The sequence below is a fragment of the Oryctolagus cuniculus genome, chromosome 8, assembly GCF_051225735.1.
Source record: "Oryctolagus cuniculus isolate XC-2025 breed Fujian yellow rabbit chromosome 8, ASM5122573v1, whole genome shotgun sequence".
In the NCBI taxonomy this organism is placed as follows: Eukaryota; Metazoa; Chordata; class Mammalia; order Lagomorpha; family Leporidae; genus Oryctolagus; species Oryctolagus cuniculus.
This window is the reverse complement of record NC_142874.1, coordinates 21,714,904-21,723,886: the sequence shown is the minus strand read 5'-3', so window position 1 is coordinate 21,723,886 and position 8,983 is coordinate 21,714,904. Positions and strand designations below refer to the sequence as shown.

The window sequence follows — 8,983 nt, the reverse complement described above, 5'->3', positions numbered from 1 at the left end:
TCACCCCTGGGGGAGACCCAGAAGAAGCTCCTGGCTCCTATCTTTGGCCTGGCCCAGCTCCAACCATTGCAGCCATTTGGGGAGTGAACTAGCAGATGGAAAACCGGTCTCTGTCTCTCCCTCTCTGTGTCTGTAACTTTGCCTCTCAAATATATAAATCTTAAAGGCTAATACACTAAGATTTTTCAGGGATAGCATCTGTCATTAAATTTTGTTCCTTTGAGTGGACTTTGCTTACCTTTGCTTTGTATGCTTTGTGATTTTTGTGGTTGAAAACTGAGATTCTGGAAGGAAAAACACCACTTCTTCCAGTGTTTGCGGATCGACTGTGCTGGGCCAGCCCTTCACCTGTTAGCCCAGCTTGGTTGAGCCCAGGAGCAGCCTGACAAAGAGGCTGAATGAGCATCTTCTCTGCTCTCTACTGAGCAGGTGTCCCGTGCGGATTGCGTGTGGCTTTCTCAGTTCCCCCACGTCCACAGCGCCTCTGAATGTGCTAATTGCCCAAAGTCGCACCCCAGCTGCTCCTGGGGACCTTACGTGGTCTGTGGGGCATCTCAGTCTGTCGCGTTGTCCCAGGTGTCCGAGGGCCTGCCGTCTCTGTTGCTTTCCCGACCAGTGCCTGCCCCTTTGCTCAGCTGAGACCAGGTTAGATCAAACCTAGAGCCCAGCCCTGCAGGCAGCCAGACTGGAACACCGCACATAATGTCTGATTTGCCCCCCTGGTTTGAGAGAGGGAAGTGGGGGTTCAGTTACTGTCTCCTCCGTACCAAGACTACTGCTGCCTGGGAGGAGGCGGAGCAAGGGAGAAAGGGAATGAAACTTGCTACCCCTCTGAAGGGGCCTTTTCTTGCTTGGACATCCATTTGTTTGCTCTAAACTTTTTACTATTTTCCAAAGCCCCTATAAACCTAGTGCAGGGGCTGGTGTCGTGGTGCAGCAGCTGGGCTGCGGCTCTTAGTCCTGGCATCCCACATCAGGATGCTGCTTTGACTCCTGGCTGCTCTGCTTCCAATCCAGCTCCCTGCTAATGCATTCGGGAAAGCAGTGGAAGATGGCGCAGGTGACTAGGCCCCTGCAAGACCCACATGTGAGACCCAGATGGAGTTCCCAGCTCCTGGGTCAAGCCTGGCCCAGCCCCGGCTGTTGCAGCCATTTGGGGGAATGAACCAGCAAGTGGAAGATCTGTGTCTCTCCCTCTTTCTGTCAGTCTGCCTTTCAAATAAATATTTAAAAATAAAATTTTTTATTTATACAAATAAATATTTAAAGAATAATTTTAAAAGTAATAAAGATAGTTCAGCAGGTGTGTGTGAGTGAGAGAGTGAATGAATGAATGAATTTCCATGGGGGAACAAGAGCTTGGAGATTCTTTTTCCATTTTGCTGCTCTTGCTAGGACTGTTTTTTGAAACAGCTTTATTGAGATGGTTCACATAACCACGCAATTCACCAGCTTCTGGCTGTTATCAAAAGTACATAAAGTAACAAATGCTAGTGAGGACATGGGAAAAGGGGCACTCATACACTATTGGTAGGAGTGTATATCAGCCAGCCAGCCTGAAAACCAGCATGCAGATTCCTTTGAAATCTAGAAATGGGGCTGCTGTATGATCTGGACATGAACTCATACCCAAAAGACATGGACTCATTGTATCCAAGAGACACCTGCTGCACCATGTTTAAAATTTTTTTTTTAATTTATTTGAGAGGAAAAGTTACAGACAGTGAGAGGAAGAGACACAGAGAGGGGTCTTCCATCTGCTGCTTCACTCTCCAAATGGCCGCAATGGCTGGAGCTTTGCTGATCTGAAGCCAGGAGCCAGGAGCCTCCTCCAGGTCTCCCGTGCAGGTGCAGGAGCCCAAGGACTTGGACCATCTTCTACTGCTTTCCCAGGCCATAGCAGAGAGCTGGACTGGAAGAGGAGCTGCCAGGGCTCAAACTGGCGCCCATATGGGGTGCTGGCGCGGCAGGCGGAGGATTAACCCACTGCACCACAGCACCGGCCCCTGCACCACGTTTATAGCAGCATTGTTACAGTAGCCAAAAATACAAAATCAATGTCGGTATCCATCATCAGGTGAATGGATAAAGAAAATGTGGTGTACATATACAACAGAATACTATACAGCTATAAAGAAAGAAATCCTGTTATTTGCAGCAAAGTGGACGTCATGGTGAGAGAAATAAGTCAGACACAGAAAGTCGGATACTGCACGTTCTTTCTCAAATGTGGGACCTAAAACAATCACACAGTTTGCCATCTTTTGTGACTGGCTTCTCCCACTTAGCACAGGGTTTCCCCGTCTCCCTCCTACCCCTGGCTCTATAGGAGGCACAGGATTCTGGGAGGTGGGAGCAGGGTGTCTAGTGCAGCAGGTAGATCCGTGGACTGGTTCAGACCTGGAGTTGCACCTGATGGCTGCCGTCTAAGGAGAAAGGGGATGGCCTTGGAGATTTTGGCCGCAAATAGTAAGACAAAGGCCCAAGGGACCTAGGCCCCAGCGGGGAGGGAGTCAGAATAGGAGAGGACAGGAGAGTGGCCAGGCACCAGGGTGCAGAATGAGATGAAAGATCAGGCGTAGCGGGAGGAGCAGCAGAGTGGAGAGATTAGGATCAGAGCGATGGCTTGAATTTAGACTGCTAGGGATGGAGCAGGTTGTAGTGGCGACAGTGTCCACCACAGTGACGGCAAAGCAGACTGGAAGGGAGGCGGGAGGTGTTGGAAGAGCCCTCTAGAGGAGGCCAGAGCATAGAGAGAGAAGTAGCCTAGGGTGCTCGGGGCGGGGCAGCAAGGGGAGGACCGGGAGGCACTGACAGTGAGCACAGGGCGTTCTGGTGAGAAGGCCCGGCAATGAGAGTGGACGTGGTGACACCCCGAGGGAGTGTCCCAAAGCCACGGAGTTGTAGCTGGTAAAAGTTACAGGTGAAAGACAGGGAGAAACAGAGATCCTCCATGCACTAGTTCACTCCCCCAGTGCCTGCACCAGCCAGATTTCGGCCAGGCTGAAGCCGGGAGACTGGAGCTCCATCCAGAGCTCCTACGTGGGTGGCAGGGGGCCGACGACTTAAACCATCACCTGCTTCCTCCCAGGCTGTGTGTTAGCAGGAAGCCAGAATTGGAAGTAGAGCCAAGACTTGAACCCAAGTCCTTGGATACGGGATGTGGGTGTCCCAGGTGGCATCTTAACTCTCGTGCCAAACGCCCACCCCTCAATTTCTAACATTAAGAACGAGAGCACAGGGTGAGGAGGAATTTGTTGTCTACGTACAGAGGGCCTGCGTGGGTTGGTCTGGGTGGGAGGGAAAGAGCAGGAGCCTGTGTCTGCTTAGAGATGGGAAGTGAGGCCTGGGCAGCGGTGGGGGTGTTGGGCACAAGCGGCCCAGAGGGATGGGGGTGCCCAGAGTTCCGGGAGTACTGGTGCAGTGCACCCTGGGAGGTGGGGGTGGGGATGGCAGAGGCATGTCAGGTTCATGGCGTCGGGAGCTGGTGACCGAAGGACCATTTCAGGGGTGGGCACCAACAGTGGGAGCTCCCGAAAGTGAGGCAGTGAGGGCAGCAGTCAGCTGGTGACGCGGAAGGGGACTTGTGTCTCCCCGCCCAGAAGCCCTGCAAAAACAAGACAGAGAAGGTTCGAGAAACAAGCACGGGGGCCCGCAGCTGGGGGCCAGGTGAGCGGCGAGCTTCCTGCTGGTGTTTACAGAAGGCTGAGAGCGGTTCCGTGACAAGAAGGGCCGTGAGGGCCAGAAGTGGCCAGTTTGCCACACGCACGGGCGAGCACAGGACCTGCTTCAGACAGTAGGCATGGGACTCAGGGACCAAAGTGCCCAGCACGTGGAGTGAGGAGGAGTCCCTACTGCAGGCGGCTCCACGGTTACCCCAAGTCTCCTCCCTATCCCTGGTGCCGGATCAAAAGGATGAGGACCAGGCTTGCGGGTGAAGGAAAGACGTAGTTTAATCTACCGACAGACGAGGAGGGCAGGTTAGCAACCAGAAGAACCGCAGGCCTGGGTTTGAGGAGGCCGTGGAGCAGGCTGGGCTGCTGAGCCAGGTGTAGAAGGCATCTCAGAGTCTGGCAGCCGGGTGTCCCTCAGATGACAGCGCGGTCCCCTGGGAAACTGGCTTGCTGGCTTCCCTTTATCCCGAGGAGGGCATAGCAGCTCACCGAAGTAGCCACGCGGCATTGTGTGGCTGAGATGGCGGCTCAGCCAGGCACCGAGCCTGTCACAGATTGCCACCTGCTCCTCGAGAAGGCCCACAAGCCCAGAGATGAACCCTCTCTCTGACTGGGTTGCTCAGTTCCCGCTGCCTGTGGGAGCAGCCCAGGTAGGAATTAAAGCCCTCCCACAGCACTGGCGAAAGGGAAGCCGCCCACTCAGCAGCCTGGGGAGCATCATTGGTTAGAATTACAGTCAAGCCGCCTTGCACTGGATCATGGCACGGACCAGTCCTTGTCATTTTATTTCATCCTACACCGTGGTCACCCCCGCCTCCAGGCAGTCACACCGGGTTTCTGAGAGCTGTCGGCACTCAGGCACATTTTGGGTTCCGTGGTGGCTGCCACTTTGCAGTCAAGAGTCTCCCAGGCTCGAGCCACCACCCTGACAGCCTCTGGCTCAGGCTCTGGCTGTCCTGTGAGCTGTGTGAGGACCGGGACCCTGCTCCATCCATGTACCCAGGGCCCCGCATGAGGCCAGGCACAGCACAGGGGCTCAGTGCCTATGGATGAAATGCATCGCAACTGAGTGAATGAATGCATGAAGGGGAACCAGGAGACCGCCCACAAGTCACCGGGCAGTTACGATGAGTCTTAGTTCATTTCCTGTTATGCTCACCATGGCCCCGTGGGGGTGCTACTTGTAGACACTCCCAGGAGGGAGAGCGGACCTTGGGAGGCAGTTCTCCATGGAGGCGCCTGGCACGCCTCGGGGAGCCTGGCAGTGGGGGAGTGTGCCAACTGGTAGCCCTGGAGGAGGCCTCATGGGAGAGGTGGGGCGAAGCAGGGATGGTGGCAGAGAGCAGGCCGTGTGGAAGACGGCCCCTCCAACGCTCGGGCTGCAGGGACTCTACCACTGTGATCTCGCCCTCCCTAGCGAGGCCCAGGAGAGACGAGGGGCCCTTTGCTTGTGTTCCGAAAGGGGAGACCCAATATCGCAAGGAGGTAGCTGGGGGACGTGCCCAGTCCCCGTTCCCCGCGGCCCTGCAGAGCCCTGAGTGGCGCGTGCTGGGACGTCCCCCTCCCTCGGGTGGTTGCAGAGGCTGCCATTCACCAGAGTCCAGGGGGTCCTGCTGCAGGCTTGCTCCCCAGGGAGCCCCCCTCTGTTCCTGCACAGGGTCGGATCCCCGGCTCCGCAGGCCTCCTCCGTAGACTATTATTTCGGGAGAGTGCTTAGCTCAGCACAGCTGCAAGGTGCAGGCTTCTGAACTCTGCTGGCCCCTCCCAGCTGGCCTGGAACCCCACCCCCACCCCGGGGGGGCAGCCCCTCCTACACCAGGTGGCCTTGTGCAGACAAATCCACCTTTGGGCACCCTGGGGGCTGTTGAGACGGGGGCGGGGGTGTTGTGTGGACTGGAGAGGCGTAGACCCACCCTTAGCCCTAAGCCTTGGGTCACCAGCTTCTTGCCAGGGCGACCTTAAAGCCCCAGGAGCCCCACACGCAGCAGGTGCGGGCTCCTGTCGGTGCGTCTGGCTGGCCGCTTGGCCTCTGCCTTGGTGGCTGGGACAAGAGCGACAGCAAAGCCGCGCCCTGCCCTGCCGGGGGAGGAGCCTGCAAACTGAGTCCTGCTTGGAGGAGGCCCAGGTCCTCCCAAGGCCCCGTGTCCGGGAGGTGGCTTAGCTGCAGGGCCCAGGGAGCTCCTGCACGTCTTTCTCCCTCTGCTTCCCCCTGGGGCTCTGGCCCACCAGGTGGGCCGCTGGGGAGAGTGGGGGAGGCTCGGACAGCGGGGAGGGGAGCCCCTGGAGATACTCCAGCCACTCTGACGGCTCTTCCTGTTCCAGGTGCCCATGGGCTGGACGACGAGGCTGGCCATGGCAGCCCTGCTGCTGGGCGTCGTGATGGTGGCCACGGGAGACGAGGACGAGAATGACCCGTGTGTGTACGAGGCCCTGCCGGACGAAGATACCGTCCTCTGCAAGTAAGGCAGGCCGGGCTGGCTGCGGGCGCCCAGGGAGGGCTGCTTCCAGAGCGCGGGCCCAGTTCTCCTGAGCCAGCTGCTGTGGGTTGGGCCGAACGTGGGTGAGGGCTGCAGGCAAGGCAGGCTGCCCTGGAGCCCTGCAAACCTGTGTGTTTTAGGGGACTGGCTTCAGCCTCTCTGCTGGGTCCTAGAGAGAGAGAGACCATTGCCCCCTACAGCCCAGAGTGCCCCCGTCCCAGGGACCTCCACCAGTGCCTATGGAGCAAAAAGTGGCAATCAGAAGGAGGCGTGTGGGGGGCCCTTGCTATGCGAGATTTTTATCTGGTCATAGGCCCCCGGGGAATACTTCCTCTGGGGGCGCTGTAGGGAGGGTGGCCACCCAGGCCAGCTTCTTCCCACCCACGGGCGCAAGCTTCTCCCACACTGAGCTGGCTGGGAAGCCTGGAGCTCAACCTTTCCCTCCCCAGCTCTGAGGGTTAGAAAAGCAAGGCCCCATTCCCAGGCCACCTGATGTCACCATCTCCTCACAAGGGGGTTAGTGGCCAAGGAGGGTGACGCCCCACTGAGGCCATCTCTGGGACTTGGGGAGAGGGAGGAAGGGCCCCTGCCTCACCCTCCGGCTTCTCCTGCACATTGGCTTTGCACACGCTGTCTTGCATGTTTCCTTACAAATCGTGGCCATGCTACGATTCCCAAAGCTTCCTGGGAGAATTACTGCTGCACAGCCAGCCGTTGATTTTTCTGGTCCGTGAAGCTGTTTCCATGCATGAGAGTTCTGGGTTTGTAATCTGTTACCAAAAACCTGGCCCCTGTCCCCAGTGCCAACTCAAGGTGACAGGGACTAGGGCTGAGGGCAAAGGAGGGAGGCAGTTTAATCTGTCAAGGCATGACAGGGGTAGCAGATCTCCGAGTTAGAGAGCTATCACCCTGCTGAGTGAGGGTGCTTTGGGGTTCTTGAGGTTCCAAGGAAGGGGAGTCAGGATTAAGGGGGGCAACAGACAGGGGCTGTGCGTGTTGGCCTCCGTCGTGGTGAGGAGGGGCTGGCTGGGGCCACAGTGGTCATCTGGTCTGGTTACATGTTCAGCTCATGTCCAAGTTCCTGGATGGTCAGCAATGCCGTACTCTTCAGGGATCATTACAATGGCCGTGTGGGCTTGCGTGTTTCCTGCCCTGAGCCTGGAATTCCCCTAAACAAAACCCCTGGGGGCAATACTGGCCATCAAGGTGTTATCTATTGGAGAAGCAAGTGAGTCTGGTGGTCAGAGCCTGTGGGGTGGCCTGGACCAGTCCCTCAGCTCAGTGAGTTATGCTACCCAGGCACTGTTGGGGGGCTTGGTTCCGTTCCCCCTGTTTCTCATGACTCCTCAGTCTTGAGGGACGAGGGACTGCTCTGACTACTTCATGAGGGGCAGGGTGGGCTGTCTCAGGGTTGGAGGGGCGCTTGGCCCAGTGTGTGCACAGCATGATCGTGCAGGGGCATCGACATTCCACGGCAATGGCTAGTATTCCTCTACCCATAGTAAAAGCCAGGAAGATGATTATTTTGTCCACCAGAAGCTTCCAGTCCCAGACCAGGAGTGAACTGGCAGGCTTCTATATTTTTTCCACCTTCGTTGAACCCAACAAAGACCCAAATTACATCTTCCTGTCTATCCAAGAGGAAGCCAAGGCCTCCAGCATTTCTATTTCTTCAAGCTGGTGTGAATGTTGCCCTCTTACCTCCGCTAAGGCACAAGGCACAGGGGAGGGCTCTGAATGCAGCCTTCTGGGTTAGGACGCCTGGTGGCCATGCTACGATTCCCAAAGCTTCCTGGGGGAGTTACTGCTGCACAGCCACACTTGTTCAATCACCTATAATCAGTCACACACAGGCTCCCCAGAGGCATGGGGGCAAGGTGACCGGAGTCAAAGATGACGCTAGATAGCGTTTTACAGTAACATTTCAGTTATCAGTCTGGCTTGGTTATTTCCCTGTAGGGCCACACGGGAGCCGGTGACCTCCCTGTGTTTGTTCAGAATGGCAGCACACAATGAGCTGTGTGCGTGGCGGTGGGCTGCCACAAGGGATCCGTGTGTCTCCTGCCATCCCTCACAGGTGGCTGCTACTCTCAGACACATCAGCCAGCCTTGGTGGCAACGCCCAGGCCTTTGAAGTGTACGCCGTCAGTCATCCCCCACCCCAGATTGTGAGCCGTTATTCCAAGTCCTAGCGGTTACTATCAGATAATCATGTATAGGAACCCTTCCTTTGCAACCTCTCGGCTGTGTCTAATCCTGCTTAGGGTTGACGCCAGTGACGCCATCTTGATCTTTATTCCCACCTTCTGATCACGATCATTTTCTGACCAGTCGTCTTGGGGCCGAGTTCGTTCATCCTCCATTGTGGTCTGGACTTGACCTGCTGGCTGGTGTGTTTCCACCTCGGGAGGGAAGTATTTGTCAAATACCCTTTCAGCCACCTCTGAGCAACAAAGAGGTTTTAGAAGGAGTGATTCTCAGACTAACCTTACCTGGAGGCCATGTTAAACAGGTCAGTAGGCACGAGGCATCGTCTCAAAGGGTCAGGCCAGTATTATCTTGCTGTGAACTGTGTTTCCGGAGAATTCTGACAGGAAATAGGTGCCAAGCTCAGAACAAATCAGGCTTACGTCTCCATGAACAGGATTATAATCTAACAGTGAACGTTACAACCTAGCAGCCGACATATAATCTCAGATCTGGAAAATTCTCAACGTTAAAAAATCAATCCAGGACAGACTTTGATTTTTTTTTTTTTTAAACTAGAGTGTCTTAATCTTTTGCGTTTTCAGAGCCTGCTGGGAAGTGACGGCTCCATTTACTCTGTCACTG

The 8,983-nt window shown here is 56.0% G+C and overlaps 1 protein-coding gene across 2 annotated transcripts in view; it reads left to right on the top strand.

Annotated features, from left to right (window-relative positions):
* Positions 1-5,705: 5,705 nt before the first annotated feature.
* The window catches only part of LOC138843573 (phosphatidylethanolamine-binding protein 4), a 196,775-nt gene continuing 193,497 nt past the window's right edge, over positions 5,706-8,983 (top strand). Inside the window, exons 1-2 of one of the 2 annotated variants that reach the window (XM_070048173.2) lie at positions 5,706-5,903; positions 5,997-6,133. In XM_070048173.2, coding sequence (XP_069904274.2) covers positions 6,003-6,133 — 131 coding nt within the window. In that variant the 5' untranslated portion in view covers positions 5,706-5,903; positions 5,997-6,002. The remainder of the gene's footprint in view (positions 5,904-5,996; positions 6,134-8,983) is intronic. The other variant, XM_089302015.1, reaches the window with a different exon arrangement.